The following is a 26169-nucleotide window of genomic DNA, read 5'->3' as shown; positions in this document are numbered from 1 at the left end:
CTAACCTATGTACAGACGTTTTAATTGATTAAGAACGTGTGCTAAATGTAGACAATATTATATAGACTATATAGGCAATAATAATCATGCATTATAAGTAAACTCCTAGTCTATAGTGTAATAATTTTTTAAGTTCCACAAATCGATATCAAGACATTTTTATATTAATATTATACCTATAATACGGCTATACACTATACACTTATTATTTTTAAACCGATTTCTTGAAACTGTTTTCCCATTATTACCTATATACATTTTTATTGAAGCCAAATAAAAAGTATATAGGAGGTACCTACGAATAATGTCAAAATACATTTATGACATTTATATGATAATGTATAAACAGTTTGTTCCAAAAGTGAAAAATCTCATATTATTCAACCCTAAGTATTTCAGACTCTCGTAATCTCATTACAGTATTGTCTTTGCAAATATATTTTTTTATCCATTTTTGTTTACGCAAACCTGAAAATAATCACTATTCATTATAATATGTATATTATGTTAAATTGAATTAGAGATCCACATTTTTGTAGTTTCAAGAACAAAAATTTGTTTTCTCATCAAGCACTTGAAAATATGAAATGGTAAATGTATACAGCTAATTTATGTAAATATTCTTAAAACTGAATAATTTAACGTCTCCATTAAGTGTACAATTATTTACTAGTTTCAACTTACAAGGTGTATATAGGTGTATATAATTTAAATTAACATCATGAACTGCAGTTGGGTGTACTATATAGAGGTGAATATACAAGTAGGTACAATATTATATTATTAATATATAATATTAGTAGTGAGCAGGTGGACAACGGTGAGTCATCGCTTATATTTTTGGTCGAATCAGCAACTTTTCATCTAGTTATATGGATAAAACAAAATAGAAACATTTTCGAGACAAAACATTACATTATATACATTATAATATGTGTACAAATGCAATTTATCGGATGTAGCGTCAACCTAACCGTAGTTGAAATTAAATAGAAATCAACTAAGACAAATGTTGCCGTAGACAGGAACAAAACAGAAGCCCTTTGATGTATACGGTACACTATTTTTGAGTGGACGCGAAAATGTCTCCAGAAACACGTACATCATACGTATAATAGTGTCGTCAGTTTGGTTAATGCCTCGTAAATGCTTCCATTTCGTCTCCTTTATTTATCACAGATTCGTCGGGGGACGGAGTGTTGCTGTTTTGTCGACACAAACGCATAATATATAATTTGAATACTATAATTTAAATATGTTAACCGCATCTGTTTTAACACGGTATCTATAACGTCATTCGTTTGATCACGGTTTTCACGAATAATTGCTGCACTCCTAACCTATTAACAATCTCACCTAGATAGGTACCTATCTATAATAAATGGTAAATACAAGATTTATTTAAACTTGCAGACAATAATATTGGTACTTGGAATGCTCGAGCCTTGTAATTAGTTCTGTATTATATATCGGCCGCATCTACAGATATTCAACCAAAACTACTGCTTTATTATTATACATGGTCGTAATAATGAGTATAATATATTATATAGAATAATATTATACGTACAGTGCCCGTTTCATATATATCGGCGTATGTCAGCTGTACATAATAATATACGTTTTTTTACATTATCTTTACAGTACTTATCTATGAATATTATTATTGACGGAATAATGTTTAAATCGATTTTAATGCAATAATTATAACAAACATATAATATTATATAAAATGTCTATATAATCCCGCTATAGTATTATACTATTATTAGGTACCTATATGGCTTACAGTAGGAATATCCAATAATATGCATTATTATGACACTAATTATTATATTATAACTACCTATATAGTTTTGTACTTTGGGCCTGTGTCACACTTAACGACCGACGTTATCTCACGTGTTTTTATTGGGCGTATTTTATAAGATAATAACTAATGCCGTATTATTGACTATTTTTGCTTCTAAGCAATCGTTCAAAACTCTTCAGGCACTTGCGACCTGTGATCATCAGTGATCTAACCTGTAACTAATAAACCTACTTATACGTTCATTACAATCGAATTAACTGCTTCTGATTCTTAGAAATATATTATTTTAGTATTTTTTTTTTAAGTAACTAATTTTTCAACTTATTTTCAACAAACGGTGTCCAATAAAACCACGTGATATTATGCTCTTCGACGAATCCAGTAAACCCAGACGTCAACATTTTACCAATCATATAAAGGTAATAAATACGTATTAAAAGATTTAAAAATCGTAAAATAACCAGGCATTGATTAACAATAATTAATTATCCAATATTACATAAATAGATAGGTATTAGACAATTCAAATTTTAGTTATTACGCTATCTCGGCTTCATTTTATTGTTTTTATTACAAATTAATTATGAAAATATTATATTATATCCATTTGTAAAAAGTGTTTAATAGGTCTATGCGTGTGTTCGTACAATGGATGTAAATTTAGAGACTTATCTTTTTAAATTATTATTTTTTTTGGTATTTTCGTATTGCAATTTTTTTCATAATATTCGGTATGTATGTAATTTTGTTTTCGATCAATTGCAGATCATTGTTCTCGACTAACTTTTTTAATCATTAAATATTTTTAACGTATGTCCTCCTACACATTTATTCACTAGTCACCAATGTCTGTTTATATAATGATAATGTAAAATAAAAGGAAATTATTGTTTGTATATTCTACTATCAATAACGTATCAACAAATGCGTATCACTGAGTTTATTTAAACAGTCAAATCAAATAGTACAATATTTAATTACATTGTGCTGAAACGATGCATAAAAGACGTATTATGTAGTCTTTGATACCTACTCAAAACCCCAAACAAAGACTAAAGTTCACGTTTACTAGGCATGCTATGCACTTCATGGCTTCATGAAGTTAATCTATAATATGTGTTTGCAAAATATTAAAATAAACGCTAATAATATTATAAATGTGTCATAATATGATTCTCAAAGTGTATTTATTAGCAATAGTACTAGATAAATAGTGGTCAATGATCGTTAAAATATGTAGATTTGATTATTTATCTTTAAAATTAATTTGTACACGAATTTTAAATTTGCATAGGAATCTGTACATTATTATTAATCATTATAACACTATATAGGTACCTGTTATATTAAATATTCAAATATATAGTGTTTTTCGAAAAATGTCAATTGGTCCTAAAATTGTCTATAAAATTAAAAATATATTTGCATCAAATAATTTGGTTATGTGATAAACATATAATAACTTAAAAATTATTAAAATAAATTTGGCCGACCGTCAAATTGAACATAGTACGTTACTACACACTTATTTTTGATATATGTAATCATATTTTAGATTCTGAAAGAAGCGATTATTATAGTTTTATGGTAATGCATGTACCTATTTTTAAATACAATTTTTATTTTTAGTGTCTATCGTCAACAATAAAACTGCTTCAATTTTCAATTTTGGGTGTAGTTTCTGTAGACAAATTGTATTTATTTTGCCAAAAGTAAATATTTTCCCTGTTTTTTTTTCAAACCAATCAGGAGGAATAAAAAGGAATTCTTATGCAAAATCGGTTTTCAATAAAATCTATCTTAATTTTTTTATTGTAATCAAAAATATTTATAGAAATTTGAAATTAAAAAAAAAAAAAATAATAATTAAATCAGTATTTTCTAGACACGATGTTATTATTTAGTCTCTCTTGTGTTATTTATAAACATTTTAAATTGTGTATGAAATAACAACGATTATAATGGCGTATATAAGAAAATAAAAAATTATAATCATACCTACATATTATTTCAATTTCGTATTTAGGTACAAGCGATAATAAGATTAAAGTTTTATTTGATTTCAAACACAGAAGGCAGCTGATATTATTAGTACTATTATTATACATTGTAATTGACCCACTATAATACCTATAGTCCTGCGGTTTATTGCTATTGATTATGAAGCCTAGATTTTTTTTAATGATAATAGTTTCACTTGGGTACTTGAATCTTCACAAAAAAGTTTTATGGGTAGGTATCACACAATTAATTTATAATTCAAGTATATAAATTTAAATAATCACAAATGACACTTCAATTAATCGTACAAATTGCTGCAAATTTAAACTTAAAATGATTAAATCGCCTTCAATGTAATCACGTGTTCAGAACATCAAATAATATAATATATTGTACCTACGTTTTATTCGTTGTAACAATTAATAATGCTCTAAGTAGCAGTTTTCGATTTTGCATATTTAATTTTGCTGTTTTAGAATAAGGTATCTACTTACTTATAAACTTTATTAAAATAATTATTACGTTTTAAAAAACATTAAAATGTGCAATGTACATGTAACGTAGTAGCATTATAAAAAAAATTATTAGTTACAATCTGATACAGATATTATATTTTTTATATCGTTTTTATTATGTATATTGTTTACATAATATGTTCCGCAATATAATATACAAATATATACATTAGGTATACATATTGAATTATGTTATGTTTTTTTTTTTAATAAATATATTAATATTGTATATGCCGAATGCCGAAGTATGTTAATACTTACCTATTTGATATTTCGTTTTAGTTTAAATACAATGAATAATGATTATTTACTCAATTACATAAAATGTGTAATCGCCAATTAATAACCACACAGTTGATACTTCAAACAACAAAATGGTTATTAGATTGAATAACAAATATAAAAAAAGATAAAAACGTACATAGAAATAAACTAAAATCATCAAAAAGTATTATGAACATTATATTATACATTATAGTTGTCAGAAATATTCACAAGTCAAAACCAGAATAGGTAGAGAATACTGTATAAGGTTAATATTACTTCCTTTGAAGTTTAATATAAAGAACAATTGAGTAAAATGGACCAAGATCGTGTTTAATATTATTGCGAAAAACATAACATTGTGAGTAGGTAATAATTGTTTTTGTATGATTTTCGAACTATAAATTTTGGACAGCAAATGCAATTTAACACGAATTTTTTTCAACGGTGCAAAACATGATATTGATTACAACATACAGTTAATAGTTAATAAAAATAAACCAAATTGTTAAGTTATATTTTACTATTTTTACTATTAACCAGTAACCAGTAATTAAACTAAATAAAAATGATTGATTATTTGATAATTCAATTAAATAAACTATAAAGATGTACATACCTACTACATTAAATTTTCTAATTTTAGTTTCGAGTCTAGGTATATCTTAATACAAAGTAAGACATGTAGTCGTATAAATAAATATAAATTATAATAACTTTTTAAATAATTAAGTTAATGTTTTTATAAGGATCACTGTCGTTGGTATTATTATTTATACTATAGATACATAATAAGAACCTTATAATTTTTTTTATTAAAATATTTCTCTGTTATTAAATCAGTAAAACTAGTTTAGTAGCATCTTCCATCACTGATATTATTATTAGTTTACACATTTTTTGTATTTTATCAATTTAAATTACAGGAATAATATAGTTGTATAGCTTAGAAGTACCTACCGAATACTCAGTATATAGTTAATAATTTAATATTTTGACGTCAAAGTTCTATAAACATTTTAACTTTATCGGGAATTTCAGTACACAATTTAATATTTATGTAGTAGATACAGTGATACATTATCGAGAATAGGATCATTTTTATAACAAGCTTCCATTTCTTAATATGATTTGTTGACGTGATAAATAACATAAAATGTAAATAAAAACAAATTTTTACTGCAATAAATGTATTAATTATTTTAAAAATAGCGTTGATCTGTAGACACCTCAAGTTATGCACCTACCAATTTTCAATCTCCTAGTCCTAGAATATACAATTTACACACCTATGTTTAAAATTTTGTTTTATATATTTAAATCTTAAAATTTGTTAAGTATTTAAAATTAAAAAGTTGAATAATTTTATGATACCAGTGTTATTGCTCTGTACGTAGGTAGTCAGTAATAATTATAATTTAAGAGAATCAATCAACAGCTATACTTGTATTACTGTAAAATTATTATTTATTGATGATGTTAAAAAGTTAAATGCCAATTATTGAGAAAGAAATTGAGTTCAATATTGCACTGGCCTCATTTAAAGATAAAAGGGTGATTATCAAGTCTTTTTAAATACACCAATTTATAAATGAATATAATACGATTATTGAAAATTGCCTCTCTCTTGCATGCATCCCTTCGTGTAACACACGTTCTGTCGGATCCTCAGCTACTCGTAAGGAGGGAGAGAGTTTGTTCATTACTCTGGAAATCCCCCGGGTAAATGTCCAAATACAAAATTAATTGATTGCAATTTCACGAGCAAAGCGATTGGTTTTGATTTAGTTTGTCATATGCCACCAGCAATAGAATCCATAGAATAACATGTGAATTGACGTCACTATAAGACCTATCATCCCGACTCATACAGTATTACGGTATTATAAATTATATTATTATTATATTGATGCCAAATGTTGATAAAGTAAATATTATCATTATTAGATACTATAAATCAAAGCACGATTTGAATAGTGTATTTAGGTAAATATACGGCTAGACTTCCATGTACTAATTTAAATAATATCCGCGTGAAATAGTTTATTACAAGACTATTATTAATGCAATAATGACCAATGCGTATAATTTAACAGAGATTAACATCAAGCGGTATAGGGTAATATATGCATTATATATATATATATATATATATAATATGTATTTACCACTATTTCATACTATAAAGCTGAAAAGTGTGTAGATACATTTGAACGCGCTATTCTCATGAACTACCAGTCCGATTTCAATAAATATTTATATCAATAGATTCTGTCTGAGACTCCGAGGGTCAACTTTTAACTTCATTTTTCAACGCCTATATATATTGCTATAGTGGTACGTACATGAATTTTGTTTTGGCACACTCAAATCAAATAATTATATGATTATATTATATATATATAGAAAAAATATTAATTTATTTTTTTTATTATTTATATAACTTCTAATGTAAAATATGATAGTCTAATAATTATTATATAAATTATACAAGAATATTAAATTTATTGTTTGTAAATAAATGATTAAGATATACAACAATATCTTTATGCTTATAGCTTATAAACTCCAATAATACTCGACCGATTTTGACGAAAGTTTCAGATATTGCTCTTATAGATTGTAATAAAAGTTCTGAGAGTAGCTGAAATGAACCATGTTCGAAAAATAAACCTGAGTGCTATATCCAATCATTCACATGTCCATCCAACCATATCGGTCGAATTAGTTAAATATACGAGGTACACCCGATGCCGATTTTCCGGTTAACTGAGGTACACACTAAAACCGAGATAGTTCATACTTCTAAATACTCGTAGTACCGTATTTTAAATTTGTTCAATTTTCCTGGGCAAAATTAGGTTATACAACCAGCATACGGGGTGATCCATTTAACACGAGGCACACATTATCTCAGAGAACATTAACGTTTTTGAAAATGTTTCTTTTACACAATGTTTATTAAGTCGTTATAAAACAACATTTTTGGAAAAAATTGTATTTTTATCTTTATATATATATTTTTTTTAATAACAACATACATTTTATTTATAAATGAAATTATGCAGAACATTATTTGGGGTATTTCAATTTATGAAATCAAATCTCGAATAAGTGGTTTATTAGTTATAACTTATAACTTATAGGTAAATATTTAAAGTTCATATTAGCAGAATGGACTAAAGTTTTGTTGTTTTGTAGATAGGGTTGCTACTCGTCCTTGTCCACTCTGAAATATTGCTCATCTTAACTTTAAATACTCATAAGTTATAATTCATAAATAACTTGTCCAAAATTCGATTTTTATATATAAAGTACTACGAAAAATATTTTCTTTCTCTTATTTTATAATAATTTTAATAAGGAATTATAAATACATGTTATAACTAAAAAAGCATCATTTTTAAAAATTATTTTAATAAAAATACAATTTTTATTGAAAAATAATATCAAAAAACATACACCTACGTATATTGTTTTTGAAAAATTATATTTTTTAACTAGTTAAAATTATATAAAATACTAGTGTATATTATACCAAAAAAAGTTTGGCCACCCCTGGTGTATAATATCTTAAAGTTCAAAATAGTCAAAAAGAGCGGATAAATTTTAATTTTATTGGGTATAATTTGAATATCAATGTTATTTACTTAAGAATTATATACTAAAAGTATTTAAAAATATTTAAGACAAATCATAGGTAGATTGATTTTTCGAAATTTTATAATTTATACGTTATAAAATTATAAAGCAGCGGCTCCCAAACTGTGCATCGCGAGCACTTTTTAAGTGGCACCGTTCTAAACGGCTCATAATAAATAATTTAAAATTTATAAAAAAATGTTTGGTCTGTCTTTCATGGAATTAACAGCAGGGCACCGTGACTGAATTTATTTGATTATGGAAATATGTTTGGTATAATAATTATAGTGAATTTCATTGGATTATAAATCGAATAAGTAAAGATATATTGCGTTTTAAAAAGGATGCCACAAATTAACTTTTTAATGGGTTTGATGTCAACGATTTTAATTAAATTATATGAAAAATTAAAATGTTTAATATATTTAAACACTATAGGTAGTAATATAAAGTAGTTTATAATTGGTTCTATTCTTGTACTATTTATAATATAGTTGTTAAGTAACTATAAAATTATATAGAAAAACCAAATCACGTCAGAAAGAACCGAAAAGATTACAATGATGGCTAATATCATTATTCCTAATACAAATTTAAAAGCGAAATTATCACGGTAAAAAATAAGTACATTTTTAAAATGCAATATTTATTTTACCACGATTACGAAAAAATATTTCAATTTTTATAAAAAATATAAAATTAAATTAAAAGAAAAAACATGTTTTTTATTATAGTAGTGAAAAAATAAAAATGATATTACAATATTACATAGTTTAGCTGTCAAAGTTTATTTTTATGGTGAAAATTTTGTTTGTAACTAAAACTATTATAACTTTGATCTAGGGTGTCTCTTGTTCTTACAAAATGGTATTTAACAGACAATTTATGGGTGTGTCAATGTGTGGCGACCTTTTAAAGCTTAAACTATATTTTTAAGGATGGCACTTATTTTATTTTATTTTATTTTTTTGTTAAGATGCAAATAATGGAAAAACAAAATACCCTTTAAAGTAGGATCACTGTTTGTGAATTTAAAATTTTAAACAAATAAATTTAATAATAAATGTATTGCTCTAATACCTACTTACGATTTTATTTTTATAAATAAACATTTTTCTAGGAATCATTTGCTATCTTTGATATTTCTCTAAATAAACTTTGAATAATGATTAATAATCAATATTATATATTGTTTTATTATACATAAATACATTGTCTTGTGTTCTATATTTTAATGTTCTGTGGACAAATATTTTAGCAGCTTGTTTTTAAAAATTTCCGAATGATATAAAAAGTAATATCACTGTCTGTTAATAAATAAGCAAAAAACTGTTAAATATATTTTTATTTTAATCTAATTGTTATAAAATATATTTTTTTATTATTTTGATAATTATTGCTATAAAATATTTATTGCTGTAAACGTTATGAAGTGATAATATGTTTTTTATAAATATATTCTTATACTTACATATTTAATAGATCATTGTTATGATGAAGTTATGAACCAATTTAATTTAATTTAATTATATTATAATAATTTGGTTAATATTCTTATAGATATATATTATATATGAGACATTAGTACATTAAATTAGATACAATACCTTCCATGAACAATTTAGCAACGTCGATAACCGCTGAAAGATGTTATAATATATTTTATGACCAGACATTATAGTTAATCATCATAAGTAATTAAAAACGAGGAACGGAACTAAAACTTGTAATAAGTTAGAAATTATTATTTGAAAAAATTTTAAGCCCACTCACGTTAAACTTGTCATTATTATAATTATGATTTGTAGAGCTCTTTTAATAACAGTATTATTAATAAATATAATAATTTAATTAAAAATTAAAAATCCATCGAGCCCCGAAACGTCAGACACTTGTTTGTTCCTTTCAACTTTCAAACTTCAAACCTTCTTTAAAACATTTTTAATTACTATTTTTTTACGGTTGTATATAATTTTATAATTGTCTACTGTTTAAATTAAAATAAAAAAAAAACAATTATTATTATTAAGACGAGCAAAATAACTATGTAACATTATATTTATATTATTATTATACTCAATACCTACTCATAATTATATTAAATATTAATATGCAATTATAAATTCTTTAAACAAATAAACTATATTAACTATAGTCATCACAATCACTGCATTAACAAATTATATTTTAAACGTTAAACGCTAATATAAATATTGTTATCTCACAAGCATGCAAGTTAAAAATGCATATCAATTAATATGTTAAATGGTTGACGGCAATAAATAAATAATAATTATAATAATAATAATGAACAACTGAAAACGGTAATATCTGTTCGTTTACACTGATTCACAAACTTAATTATGTTGTTATCAAATATCTGCAATTTATCATTTAGTAATTTTTCGTTGTATGAACAATTAGCAATTAGAAATTAAATATTAGTTTTTGAAATTAGAAAATATTTTTGCCAAAAATTGTTCTATGGATGCTGGAAGATTCAATAGTTTCTCTGCTACATTTGCTAGATCTCGATGCTTATTATTTTTAGTCAAAGACCAAAAAAAACGCTACAGGAGTTATGTGTCGGTTTTTAAAGCCAGCAATTTCAAAAATATCGGCCTCTTCTTTATATTCGTATCAACTATACAATCCATATCAACACATAATATAGACAGTAGAAATTCCTTTACGACAATAGATGCTATTTTTTAATTAAAATAAAAAAAAAAATCAAATTATATTATGAATAGGACGTATTAAATACGTTCGGGTATAATTATACGTTCCAACCTTGATAATAATAATAGAAAAACGTTCAATCGATTTATCTCGATATGCTTGTATAATACTTTTTATAATATATTTTAATACCAACGTAATATCCATTTCTACATTTTCGTTCAAAAGTTCTCGGTTTACGAATACGTTCCAGCAGAAGCCGTAAGACTTTCGTACCTCTGGAAATTTAATACAGCTTATGATTGAGAAGTTCTCTCGTGTACATTTATTATTACGGCAGTAGTTTGTCGGTTTTGTTTTATTTTTAAATAATATATTATTATATAATACTTAGTGGTGAGCTGACATGAAGAAGAAGCAGAGTTTTATTGTTTCTATTACCTAGTCGATATTCTTGTTCTATACCGCAGGCGCCTGCCTAGCTACTTACGATATTTTTATGCGTATTTATACGGTATAATTAGTGTTTTAATTGGTTTCATTCAAGTTGCTGCAGTAAATAGAACAATTACGAACAGGTACTCGAGCCAATGTAATTTATAATTTTAATTTCATACGGCTTCATGTACGAATTATTGTTGGCGCTGTGCAATTTCATTGAACGTTATCTTCTTAAAGTACGTAAATCACTTCATTGATTTGATTACAGTTATCTATACAGTCAACTTAATCACAAACCCGCGGTAATGCCCTAGCTGGGCTCAATGTTTAAAATACACGAGGGCCACGGTAAAAAAAGTACTTATGTCTTAATGTCGTACACGTTAGATCATCTAATTTAATCTTTACGAATTTACATTTTATTTGATTAACGCTAATGTATGCAGCCAAAAGGTGAATTTCGGATTAACTTATTACTGGTTTTATTATGACTACCTTAATACTTAAAACGTGACGACAACAATAGGGAAAATACTTACAAACTTACAAATCTCGAAAGCACAATTACTGATATATTATAATTTATGCGTGTCATATTATGTTTACCTACTTTAAATTTCCTAACATAAAATATCGTCCGATATAAAATCATTTTATTAAGATGTCATACGTGTTATATTAGTTTTTTTTATTTTTTATGTACCGAATGTTAATAATATATCAGTTTAATAATATCTAAAATAAATTAGAAAAAAAAATACTTATTGGAAGTTAGGAAAGATACAGGTTAAACATAAACTGTTGTAATATAAGTCTTAACTATTCATAACCATATATTATACAATCGTTATACTATTATTACAATAAAAATAATCTTATTAATATTTTTTTATTGTGTAACCATATAAATTTACTAGGCAAGGAATAATGACTCTATATTGCCCATTGCCCAACGTTTTTAGTATTTACATTTTTAATTTATGGTTTACTCAATATGGGATTTACTTAATGTTTTAAAAAATAAAAAAATATTGCATGACCCTAATAAATATTGTATTATATATTTATGTTTGTTTAATTTTAACAGTTTACATGGTTATAAAATACAAAATACATTCCAAGAGTGGATTATATAAAAAATGTTCGATAAACATAACACTATAACTACGATATTATTCTACTTAAACTATTTAGCCACTATTTAATATAAATTATTTAAAAATATTTACTTATTCCGAATTGTATGTCAATATTAGTGGTTAATAAAAAAATAATAATAAATAGTTGAAATTTAGATAAAATATTATAGAGGTAATAACTAATAAGACGTAACATCTGCGAATGTGATCACTGATCACAAACCGAAATATATACTATTTATTTAAGTTTCATTAAATATTTATTTGAGCATTAAAAAATAATACTTATTTTCAGATAAAACCGAGTTTCATTAATTTAATCTATAAGTGAAAAAAAGAAAAGAAAAAATAAACAAATAAAAATAATAAAACTAGGTACGTATAAATGAATAATTACCTAATAAATATATTAGCCTTCAAGTACCTCTCCATGAAAAATATTAAATTACTAAATAATATGGTACTTCAAAATTATAATGATTAGTACATGTAGCATGAATAATCTCTACCTTATCGCTCGAATAATATTTTTGATGCGTAAAAACTAAAAACATAGGTATCACTGATTTGACAGTTATAAATAGAACGTATAAAATATTATTGTGTAACAAAAAAAAAAAAAACAATCAATGCTTGCTCCATATCTGCCTACAACAAAATAAAAAATAAATTATTTTTCGAAAATCTCTTTATTTAAGTAATCCATTTGTTGACTTATTGTCTATATTTACACATCATATTAACTGTATTTCAAAAGGTAAACATAAAATAGAATGCCACCCGATGCAATGTTTAGAAAAATATTAAATCCGTGATGTTGTATTTTAATTTTTAAATGCGACCATATTAATATCTATGTATCGGTCCAACATACGCATACCATTTGAACACGGTTATTAGTTAATAATTATGGTTTGTGGGAATGGCAACATAACGATGATAGCAATAATATTATTATATATTTAAACTTCAATTAGGAGCAATGAGCATGCTACACCAAACATCAGTATTGTAAAGGCTACTTTTTTTTTGCATTTATAAATTCAAACACTTTTTTGAATAAACGAACAAGTTACAGAATACCTTGTCTTGAAAGTATTGAGAATATTTATTTGAATTAAAATAGGTACATAAAAAATTATTCGAACATTATTTTTTAGACATCATGAATTTTAATCTAATCTAATAATCTAACTATTTTTTTTTTTTTTTGTGCAAACTTAATTAACTACCTATATTAACTTCTAATGTGTTGAACTGTTGAATATTGTGTGAAAAAAAAGAATATATAGGTAATATATCTAATTTACCTATAATATTTATTACGTTTTATGGACATTTTGTCATAAAAGAGCTTAAATTCAGTATTCTATAGGATTAAATGTAATATAATTAGTACTTTAAACTTTAAATTTTTCAAATTATTTTTCAAAAATAGCGTTTATTATTTAATAATAACGATGATTGCATTTTGGTGTAAAATACTATGCATTTTGTTGGACAGACACAAATCTTATTTTTTCACGTGAAAAAAAAAATTCGTTAAATACGTATTTGTATACTTCATCTTATGACGAACTAATGTGTACGATAAATAGTATTAAAAACATCACATTATCTTCAATCTTTTTCGTGCATATATACAGTAATAAATAGTATTATAAACAACGGCAGCTACAAAAATAACTGCAAGTACGTATTTTTATTATCGTCGAATGTTTCATCGCAAAAAAAATAATTCTTAACTTTTTTGAGACGACCTTCGCGAAATGAGTTTATTCGAAATTAGATTTCAAATCGATTAAAAAAAAAAAAAAATACACGTATTAACACACGACATGTTCGACACGCGTACTACACCGTATGCAATTTGACGTAATATCTACAAGCTGAAACCCCACAAAAAAAAAAAAAAAAATTAAAAACCAATATGATTTTATTGTTATTCGATATATTATGAGTATTATTATGAATTCCGTAGTATTATAAATATATATATATACTTTTTCTACAACGCGTATACCTATGATGTATACATTAAATAATTTAGGTTATTTCTAGTTAATCACGTTTGTACATAATTATAGCTAACTTTTTTTTAGTAGTTATAACTTTATTGTTGTCTGTTAAAAGCAAAAAAAATATGATATTTTATTAATCCCTTTGAATTTTTTCTCGATAAATGTAATTTTTCAACGAATTTATAGGGATATGGGGCTGCGGGTATTGTAGGAATTCTTGTGACCGATCGACCGGGGATCCAAGGATCACAAAGGAGGTCTGTGATCGAATTCTGTATAGGGCTGAATGTATATACGATGTATAAGTACGGTTAATTTATTGCCATTAGGTAAATAACTTGTGCAGACTTGTGGATATATTATAATAATTAATAACATCCGAATATTCCATTTATTCATATAATTTATATATATATTGTTATTAGAAGTACCGACCTACATCTCAACTCACAAAGATACAAAGAAAAACTTTCACGTGTGTGTGTGTGTGCATGTAATGTAATACGTATCAGTCATTATACCAGAGTAATATATTAATAATATCGTGTATATAAGACTTATAATTTATAAGTGTGTTGTGAAATAACGTGTACAGTGTACAAAACATACACGAATAAGAACATTACGACTCGGGCAGAGCCGTATAGGATGACTGGTAGGTACATACTGGTATGGCGATTAAGTTTATGTATATTATACCTAGATACATGGATTTTTGTTTTTGTTAAACACGAACGGCTTATTATTCACGACCACTATACTGTATTTATCTGACAAAAACATACTTGTGAGATGTAGAAAATATATTATATAATATATACATATAATCCACAATTATCCATGATTAAATCAAAGAACGTTGCAGATAATTCCAGAGAGCATAACGTTTGTTAAATTCTATTCTCGAGTAGGTAACTATATATTATATTATAATTGTTTTTTTTTTTATTTATTTTCAGCGAACTGAAAAGTCATGTACCTATGTATATTATATTTATGTTACGGTTAATTTAGTCCATCCGGATGATTTTAATTGTGAATGTGAATGAGAGCTAATTATTTTTTGTACTCGATTTCTTATTACTAACAATTATGATATCATGTTAACTTCTATTGTGTTATTGACGGAAAAGATAATTAATATAATATTAATTATAATTTTATTATTACCTATTTATTATATTCTGAATATTTTAAAACAATTATGTTTTGAAATCCAAAACAGGTGAATGTCTTGGATTCTTAACGGAGCGATAAATATATCAGTTATTATTATAACTGCATTTCATAAAATAATATTGGTTGCTGTTGTATTATAGGTACATTAACCCACATACTTCAGTGGCTACTATGACATCTCAAAAGCTAAAACTAGTAAAACTATTGTATCGTAGTTCTTATTCGTGTAGATATTATTTGAATATTTTTCTTATAGTAATAAAATATAATATAATATACTGTACGTACGTAAACACAACACTCGTATTGAATCAGTACACGCTTGTATAAATACAGATTTAAATGCAATAGCGTGCACTGCGATCGACTTAGGAATTTATGGTTTATGGATATTTATCTAACGATTTTTTCATGGAAGTGTATAGATAAAGACTTAGAATATAGGCGTACGTGTGACTTGTGCGTATACGGTACATCGATATGCTCCATACGTATGTACAGTATGTACACAATATATAATATAATAAAACAAGTTAAGAAGTCATGTCATAAAAAATCGAAAAACAGCCCACCATGGGATTCATAAGCGAGCTATAAATAAATATGCATGTGTTTCATTACTATTATATTATATATTTAACCCCAACAAAATTGTTATTGCCTATATTATTGTCATGTATATATTATATATGCGTATCTAGAATTGGACGTGTTTGTTCACTCCGTATATCGTTTTATATTTTAAATACATTTTCGTTATTGAACTGTTAAATGTTAAAACAACGCTAAAAATTACGTCCAAAATGTATTGACTGATTAACTAATATTGATATAGTAAACGTTTTCAATGGAATTTTATTCATAGTTGATAGTTGTATACATTTATAAAAAATGTATCAATATACATATAACACGTAATAATACTAATATATGATTAACATACCTATCGACAGAATATAGATAAAACTGTAAACGTGATTACAACGAGGTGGATTTCTATTTTTGAGCGATTATCAAAGTAGCTAGGTATTTTTATTATTCCAAAATATATAGTAGGTATATAGGTACGCTAGAAATTTCGAGAACTAAAAATTTTAAATTATTTAATTAAAAAAAAATGCAAGCTAAATAAAATTGTATTTTACCTAGGTTTAATTTACCTAGTACATTTTTAGATTACAAACTACGTTTCAAATTTGCAGCTGATCTTTCAATTTTTTCTTTCATTCATTCGTAGAAGTGCATGCACTTTTCTCGGACCTTTTATACTGTATTTGAATAGGGTTTCCGTTTTTAATCAAACCGTATATTGTATGTGTTCATCGTAGAGTAAACTAATATAATATTACAATTATAAAATATGTCAATATAATCACGTTAGATGCTTGAAGTGCTTGAACTTCAGACTGTGAAGCATACTAGTAGGTACTATTTCTGTTCCGAACAGAAAGGAGGTAGTTTTCCTAGGTTATATTATGTAACCCCTAATGGTTTCCTGTATGTAGTAAATAGGTAACAATAAGGCCAAAAATATGAAATTATGTATCTATTTTAATTAACTGCTAAATTATTATTGTAGAAAGTATCACCAGTACAACACCACCCTGCAGCATAATATACCATATTGTAATAGCACGAGGCCGCTGATCCCAAGAAACGGCTTCCGAAGTTGATAATTAGTATCAACTTATACTATAATAGTATCTTTGAATCCGTGCTCTGTTTTAATTAAAACGATTAGGTAATAGGTAAAGTTCGAAACTCATGTGTATATTTGAGATTTTATTAAAGAAAGTAATATATTTTGTGCTCTATGTATATATTGTAGAAACTTTTCGTAAGTAGTGTAACTACTTGGTTACATAATTTATTTTAAATCAACCAGATTAACAATAACTTAAGAGTATGTATAAATTGTAAAACTGAAAACTGAATAAGAAAGATTTCGTCGTTATTAACTGGTAAATCTAAGTTTTAAAATATATAATTAATTTTTTAATGGGAAGTGTATTATAGGTACTAGTTACTTTTTGTTTAAATATGTATATAGTTTAAGTACCTAAAAGTATTTTAATTTATATATTTAAAATGTTGTTTAATCCTAAATTTAGTTCATGACTAAAATGAGAGAAATTTTACATTTTTGTTAAATTCATATAATACACATAGGTATTTATATTTATTTACGTATCTACCAGACATCAGTGACGTACTTATGAATCTATTTCGGGGAATGGGGTCAAAAATCTTAGGTTTTGTTATTTTAGTATAAAAATATATACTTGTAAACTCATTACGTTTCTTCACATACAATTGTAAAAAATAGGTACCTGTTTAAGTTTTTCTATTGTGTGAAAAATAAATATGAACAATTGGTACTTTTATTTTAAAACAGTTAAGTAATAATTTAAATTTTAGATAACTATGTACAGAGAGATCCACCAAGCATAATTATTAATTATCCCATTTTTTCACAATAATCTAGTTATTGGATATTTATTAGATATTGGAATTTTTGAATAAACTTAACAAATATATTATTTTGTACTACTTGAGAAATTTTATTTAAATTTTTTGCTCTAAGCTACATTTATAAGTGGGTAATGGGTATTTTACCAAAAATCCAGAAATACTTATCCAGTAGATTATAATATAGAAACTAATTTGTTTGAAAAAAAGAAATCTTTCTAATATTGCAGGCTATCACTTTTACTTATTCAAATAATTTTGCCATTTTGTTATCACTTAAGTCTTAAGTACTTAATTACTTTATATAAAGTATACAATATAATATGCTTTTAAAAACAAGTGAGAGGTCTACCCAGGTCCCTTAGGAATAGATCAACTACCAAATAATTACTTACATTGATACTTGATTCTACTTGATAGCTGCATAAAATAAGTTATAAAATATCATTCTCGAGATTCAAAACCATTCATGTTTTTTTTACTTTCTGTCCAGTTGGACAATACCTAACCTATAATTTAAATACCTTTAATAGCTTTGTTACTTGTGTATTATTTAATAGTTATACTGGAAATATTAAACAATATTTGCATTTTGTATTATAATCATCTATAATATAATATACATTATAAACACAACAATTATAATACATTTTCAAATTTCATTGTAATTTGTAATTTGATAATTTATATAAACAGTAGCTAAACACACACATATTTATATGTTAATGCATCATGTACATAATAACTGATCATTGTCACAATAATAATACGTACCTACTTATTATCAGATTTTACAATGCACAATGATTTATACATAATTTCCGGAACAAAATACAATTCAGTGGCATTCACAAGACACAAATATAATATAAACATTATTCATTAATAAAAATACATTTTTAATGATAGGTATATTATATAATATATATTATTTTTTTAATTTCTTTATGTTATATTGTGTAAAGGTTTATATTATATTATTTTGACCTCGGACTCCACATATTCTTATATGATCAAATAAGACGGAACATGTTACTTATAAAAAGAAGGCGCAGATTTCCACCTTCTGCCGACTTCCTTTCTCCCATAACTCCCAAAACTTTAGCCACTAAAAATGGAAGGTTTTAAAACTTTTTTTTTTGTTTGCTTTTCACGCACAAGCAGTTCCAGAGCCTGACAAACTTACCATGTGGTCTGGAGTCCAACAACAATATAAACACCGCGGGGGTGAGCATGGACGAAGAGGATGGTAGTGCGGACGATGACGAGCACATACGAACCAACCGGTCCAACCACGATGATGACTACGACGATAACAATTTCGTTTCAACGTCGTTTGCTGGACCGTCCGAGGCGACAGCCGGTAAAGCTCTCATCAATGGCATTCGAAATGGCGGCGCTGGGGGCGGCGGAAGCGGAAGCGGCATCGAAAAGTTCCGCATCGATTATCCGAAAAAATTTCATAACGCCCGCAGCATGTCACTGTCCATGGAACGGAACGCTTACTGCGAACTGTGCCGTTTTTCGCGCAGCCCCGTGCCGTTTGACCTTGGTGGTGGCGGTGGAGGCAGCGGCGGAAGCGGTGAACTGGACGACCGCGACAAAGGCGCTCGCCGGTACTTTGGGTTTACCATCAAACAGTACATGGCGCTCGGTTCCCTTGCGCTGGTCGACTTTCTTGGGTTTTGCTCCATGTCCGTCATGGCACCGACCTTTCCGAAAGAGGTACATATATATTTTACACTGATACTAGATACCTGCAGCCTAATGTACACATTTTAAACGAATAACATATAGTTTGCAAAAGTGCAGTACACTCGCACATATAGGTGGGTACAGGGCTTTTGTGGCAAGGGGGTCAAGGGTTGTAGTTTGGGTACTCGGCACCTAGACAATGTGTGCACGTGTAGAATTTCAACTGCAGTGAATGAAATCGACGATTATCTCTTGGGAAAGTCGCAGTGGCTAACTTAACTTAACCTTGGATGATAGTATATCGACTGTATTATTTTATTAATATTTCAGACATTTAATAAATGTAAGGTATACATTGTTATATCGTGTTCCACAGTTACTTCGAAGTTCGAACGCATGTCATACGTTTCTAAGACATGTAAAATAGAACTCATAAAACTTTTTCATAACAGTTTAACAACCCAGTCACAAAACTGGCTCTTGCATAGGGCTCTTGCCAACCAACTATTCCTTAACTGAATAGGATTACAAGTATTGCAGTATAAGTATCGAGAGCCACTGGGTTTGAAAGATCGAAAGAACGTGTTGCACATCGACAAGTATATACTTAATAGTTCGGCAGGCGGTAACTATACTTGAATGTCAATTGATAACGCTGCCGGTAATGTTGACTAATGGTTATGCTTATGATACAACTCGGTCGAGTGTGTGATTAAAATAATGGGCCATTTTAAGTGAGACAAATTTTGAAAAGTTTTGTTGCTGAAGGTATATCAGTTTTATTTCATCGGCATAAAACAAATCCCATATAATACTGTATAGGGCACTTTAATAGGTAGTTAGAATTCTCTTTAATCTTTCCTTTCCTAATTAAATATATATATTGTATTTAAATTTTAAATTCCTTTTTTGATTCTGAATGGAGCTAGGGAGTTAGTATAGTTTAACAATGATAACGTATTTGTTATTATTATCATACTTTTTTTTTAACAACTTTTTGATCTTAAGATTTCACTCATACGTACCTATCTAAAAATATATAAAAATATTATCTTATTTGTATTTGTAAGAGGCAATTTTTTGATTTTTGTATATTTTCAATTAATGTAGGTACCTACTACGAAAAATTATCACATAATGACGCAAAACTTATGAAAATATGATACCTAAGTTAAGTTATTTCTTTGCAGTTCTAAAAATGAATCATTTATTAAATCTTGAATTGTGTATCTAATATAGTACGAGTACCGGAGTACTACATAATATTTTAAAGTAATGTTAGTCTCAAACATACTTAAGATGTTCCTATACGTATATCCGCAACCCACACATGTTATCTCCGTTTTACAACCATCGAATATATCAAAATGGCACCGATTTTGTGTGGTTAGCTTTAGTATTAGATTAAATTGACCTATGATAAAACTGAAAGGTACAGCAATTATTTGTTATCTATCGTCGATTATTTACGATATTTTAAATTTTAAGCTATTTATGAGCATTTTAAAGTATTAGTATTTTAAATAGGTACTTATAACTCGTTTGAAAATTAAAATATCATAAATTATCGACGAGAGATAACAGATAATTTTTGTACCTTTTAGTTTTATCATAGGTCAATTTACTCTAATACTATAGCTAACAACACAAAAACGGTTCTACTAAATGTCAATTTGTTATGTTGTATACGTTTGTAAGACGTAACTACATATTATGTGGGTGTGGCATTCGTAGGTAGTTAATTGTTTAAACTATACACAGAAATTTCGCTCAAAATCATGTTAATTAACGCAATGCATTCATCACTTCATTCAAAAGCAATTCATCTTTTACAGTTTACCTATTTAATGATAAAATGTGCTCAAAATATACTATAAGTACAGCAGTAATGCAGTATGATTCCCTGAGTTTTTCTTGCATTTCGTATATTCTGACGCCTACGTTTAAAAAAAAAGTATTTAAAATGTAATCAAAATACTTTTTTATGGTTTTGTATTCAAAAGTACTAAAAATAAAAGTCAAAATACCTATACTTGTATGCGCAATTCTGTATGGTAATTTGTACGTATATGCTACTTAATAGGTACTTTTGTTTCTCATTAATAAATTTAATCATTATATTAAAAAAAAAAAATCCGCAAACATTCCTATTCCGAAGAGCTCTCAATGATAAGTAAACATTATTTAAATACGCATTTGTCAAATGTAACTATATTTAAATACTTATTAGAAAATGTATTTAAATACGTTTCAAAAGTTTTTTAATATGTGTACACCCATTTCCGATGTTGTTGTCGCATTCAATTTCCGCGGGTTCTAAAACTTAGTCATTTAAATCGTAATATTATATTAATAATATGTAACCTAGTCTTATAATAAGTATAATATACTCACGTCGGCAGACGTTCGTGCGTCCGTATTATTTAATATAAAACGCTACCACGTCGTTATCGTGGTTGTTGGCTCTACAGGTCTCACGTCAGAAAGACGCGGGTTTACTATTGTCTTTGCGGTCTGCTGTATACATATACCCACGTTCACTCGTTGACCACCGTCAACCCTTAAAATCCTGCACAAAGCACAACCGTATTATTATTTATATATACTGCGCAATACATTAAAGTTACCTACATTTACAGTTTTATGGGATTTCGTGATGGGTTTATGTGTACACGGACTACACGGAACGATATCTATCCTCTTTTAGCGTTCTAAAACGTATAATACAGCTTACCGTTTCGTTAGTATCCATGGGTAGGTATCTACATAATAATATACTATATACATATATATTCTATAGTCGTATAGACATATAGTATAATGTAAACAACTGTACAATAATGTAAAAAAACGTATTGCCCGACGGCCGAGATTTCACGTGACATTAACTAATCGATTTAGCCGATTTTTGGCTCACGTTTACTTATTACAGTACCGGTATCAAGGAAAAATAAATCACTAGAGCCGATGTTAATAAAATATAATATAAATGCAAATATGTGGAAACTATAGTAATACGTTATTATCCGTTACCCTATATATAGGAACAAACACAGCATGTCATTACTCGTTTAGTTTAAAATTACGATAGGTGTACGCCAAAGGTGGATTTAACTATTTGATAGTGATAGTCCTTGGGTGGAATATACTGTGGGGACCAAATAAATAAACTGTACAATACATTTTTTGATTATTAAATAATTCTTTCAATTTTAAATGCGTGTAAAACGTCAATTCGTTAACACTGTTCGCTAAATGGCTATAAATAATAATAAGTATTTAAAAAAAAAAATAATAATAAGTATTAACAAATACTTTAGCTTATGTAGTATCTTGACTAAAACGTTTTACTTAGTAAGTTAAGTGTAAACATTTACTTTTCGTTGCGCTACATCCGACGTAATAACGGTGATTGATATTATCGTTAATTGGATTCGACACAGTTGACTACGTTGTTGACCGACGACCGTATAATATAACTATGAACTTTTACGTATATAATTCCCGATCCATGTACGTATATATTTTAGAAACGCTTCGAAAGATAGAAATTATCGAATGCGTACGGCTATCAATCACGAACGGTACGAAAAACCACTTGATTGAACTGAAACAACTAAAACACCACTTTATTTAAACTCATATTGGATACGTTTAAACAATAACGCATTAAATTGCAAAAATATTTATCATTTTTTTTACGAAAAATAAGTTTTAAATAGAAAAATAAATGTCCATATAATATAATTTTTAATATTCGTAAATTTAAATAAAATAAATTTTTGTATATTTATCGTTAAATAATTATAAAACTGTGGGAAAGTTAAAATGTAAGTATGTATGATGGTCAATAGACTGCAGTCCATTTGATTAGCTTAAATCAGGCCCTATGTGTACCTATATGTATATTATAGATTAACCACCCATTCTATTTCATGACTTACCTACTGATGTAGCCATGTACCTATGATGTGAATTAATATTGTTTAGTAATATTTACCATTCTAGGTACGTTTAAAGTTTAAACCTAGCTTAAACTATAGAGATTAGGGGTAGTTTAAAAATTCACAACAATAATGACCATGAATTTATTAATATATATACATATAAATATGACGTCAATTTTGCAATGTATTTAGATGGCAGGGGAGTGGGGTAGCTTTGACTCCGGGTGGTAACATTTTAAGAATGGAATATTTTAGGGTGATTTATTATTATGTATATTTACTTTTAGTTATTTTATTGCAATTCAAAAAATATTAGTAATAGTCACTTTAAACTTTCCTCTATTATTTATACTGTTATTTTTTACGTACAGTTAATTTTTAAAAAATATTTCAATAATAAATTATTCTATACAAATTTCATCTTTTCACATCACATTCTACGGTGTGTCGATACTAATTCGTTTGCGTTTTTATTGACAACAATTATAGTTTGATCCGTTGAATTAAAAAATTGAATAATTTATACTGTTCTCTGAAATCTAGACTTGGGGGAGGGGGGAGGTTAAATCGACGACCGGGAGGGGACCGCTTTCGCATTGCTTCTTCCGACTTACCCACCTACGTTTGTAATAATGTAAATAATATCAAATTTGTAAGTAGATTAAGTAGTGCAGACAATATTATATTATTACTAAATACTATTTTCATAATGCAGTATGTGTACGTACGAGGGTAGTATGTATAAATATTTGTGTATATTACACATGAAAGAGTATGTATTGATAACCTATAATATAGGTGGTAGGCGACAGAGTAAATAGTAGTATAAATACAATATATCCACGAATACAAAAGAGTCATCCCAAACTCATGACGTCCGACTATTTTACAACAGGTAAAGCTAATATATAAATAACTTTAACGTGACCGCCAACTCACCAATCTTCTAAAGGGGTATAGTTGTTAATGGGGATGGGCCTGATCCTAACCGCTGATTAATATTGTAGTGCTATTGAACAAGACATAATAGGAAGTACAAATACGCGTACAAAATATTATAATGTTACATTTCTATTAAAAAAAAATATATTTAAAACAATATCCTAAAGTAGCCTAAGTATTAAAGTTTAATGGTAATTGTTTATATGATTTTCAACCAGTCCTTGTCCAAACCGCACTGATATTTTATAAATATTTTTTTAAGTACAAATGTGACTATTGTAATATAATATTATCTAATACCTATAATAGATGATATTAGATTATATCAAGCATTTTATTAATTCAAGCACAATTCGGATTTATTCATTTGTAAGACCGCAATCGTGTGATTAAAATATTAAATATAATAATACAGCTTAGGTGTGTAAACAGAAGTGTTTGGTAGGTAATGATTATTTTACTGAATGTCCAATAAAATGTGTATAATATGCAAATGTGATAAACATACAATATTATTTTTTTTCAGGCTGAAAAGAAAGATATGACAGTTTCTGAAGCAGGTCTTGTTTTTAGTTTTTTTGCTTTGATAATGTTTTTACTCTCTCCAGCAATGGGATCGATAGTAAGTACAAATTTTTTTATACATAAATATACTTGATATTGATAATGTTTGATAAAGTGTCACCACCAAGACTTTTTCCTACTCTAGATTTAAGTGACATTTTATTATATATAATAATTATATTATAATATGTACCTACTGTTTTATTTTAACAATAATGCTTAAAAATTGCAAAATATTTATTAATACTAACAATATTTTTTTTATAACTTTAACATGAAACGGATTGACAGATTGATAAATAAACAATAATACTACAAGTTCCACTCCTACTCCCCCATGAAAAATTCATTATTATAATTAAAAAAAAAAACTGCAAGGTTTTCAAAACTTTATTGTTATAGCAATAAAATATTTAACCTTTTTTTAATGCGATTGTTTTAAATTAAATCGCTTTCTGTTATTTGATTTACACGCTATTCGTATTTATAAATAAAGATAAATATAAAATACTTTTATTAATACCATAATTCCTATTATAAATTTTAAATGTTTATTTTAGATGCCCATATTCGGTACAAAATGTTTGTTTATATCGGGAGTGTTTATATCCGGAGTATGCAATATGCTGTTTGGGTGAGTACACATTGTGATGCATAAAATATACTATGATTTTTTTATTTTGTTTATTGTTTCGAAAATATTATTTTTGTTAAATAGTATAATTTACAAGGCTATACATAGTTGTAACACAGATAAAATATAAATAGTACTGAGTAGGTACAATATACTGTATAATATACTATAATATTATACTGAATTTAATAATATTAAGAACTCCTTACGACTAAAGCAAA

The 26169-nt window shown here is 26.9% G+C and overlaps 1 protein-coding gene across 2 annotated transcripts in view; it reads left to right on the top strand.

The window, feature by feature from the left end:
- The first annotated feature begins 1966 nt into the window (after nt 1-1966).
- LOC114128042 (MFS-type transporter SLC18B1-like) overlaps nt 1967-26169 on the top strand; it is a 33989-nt gene continuing 9786 nt past the window's right edge. The window contains exons 1-4 of one of the 2 annotated variants that reach the window (XM_027992452.2): nt 1967-2232; nt 19331-19891; nt 25277-25372; nt 25875-25948. In XM_027992452.2, coding sequence (XP_027848253.2) covers nt 2176-2232; nt 19331-19891; nt 25277-25372; nt 25875-25948 — 788 coding nt within the window. In that variant the 5' untranslated portion in view covers nt 1967-2175. Of the gene's footprint in view, nt 2233-19327; nt 19892-25276; nt 25373-25874; nt 25949-26169 lie in introns of both variants that reach the window. The other variant, XM_027992451.2, reaches the window with a different exon arrangement.

This window comes from Aphis gossypii, chromosome X (assembly GCF_020184175.1).
Source record: "Aphis gossypii isolate Hap1 chromosome X, ASM2018417v2, whole genome shotgun sequence".
NCBI lineage: Eukaryota > Metazoa > Arthropoda > Insecta > Hemiptera > Aphididae > Aphis > Aphis gossypii.
Note: the sequence above shows the minus strand (reverse complement) of the source record. Positions and strands in the feature narration are given on the sequence as shown.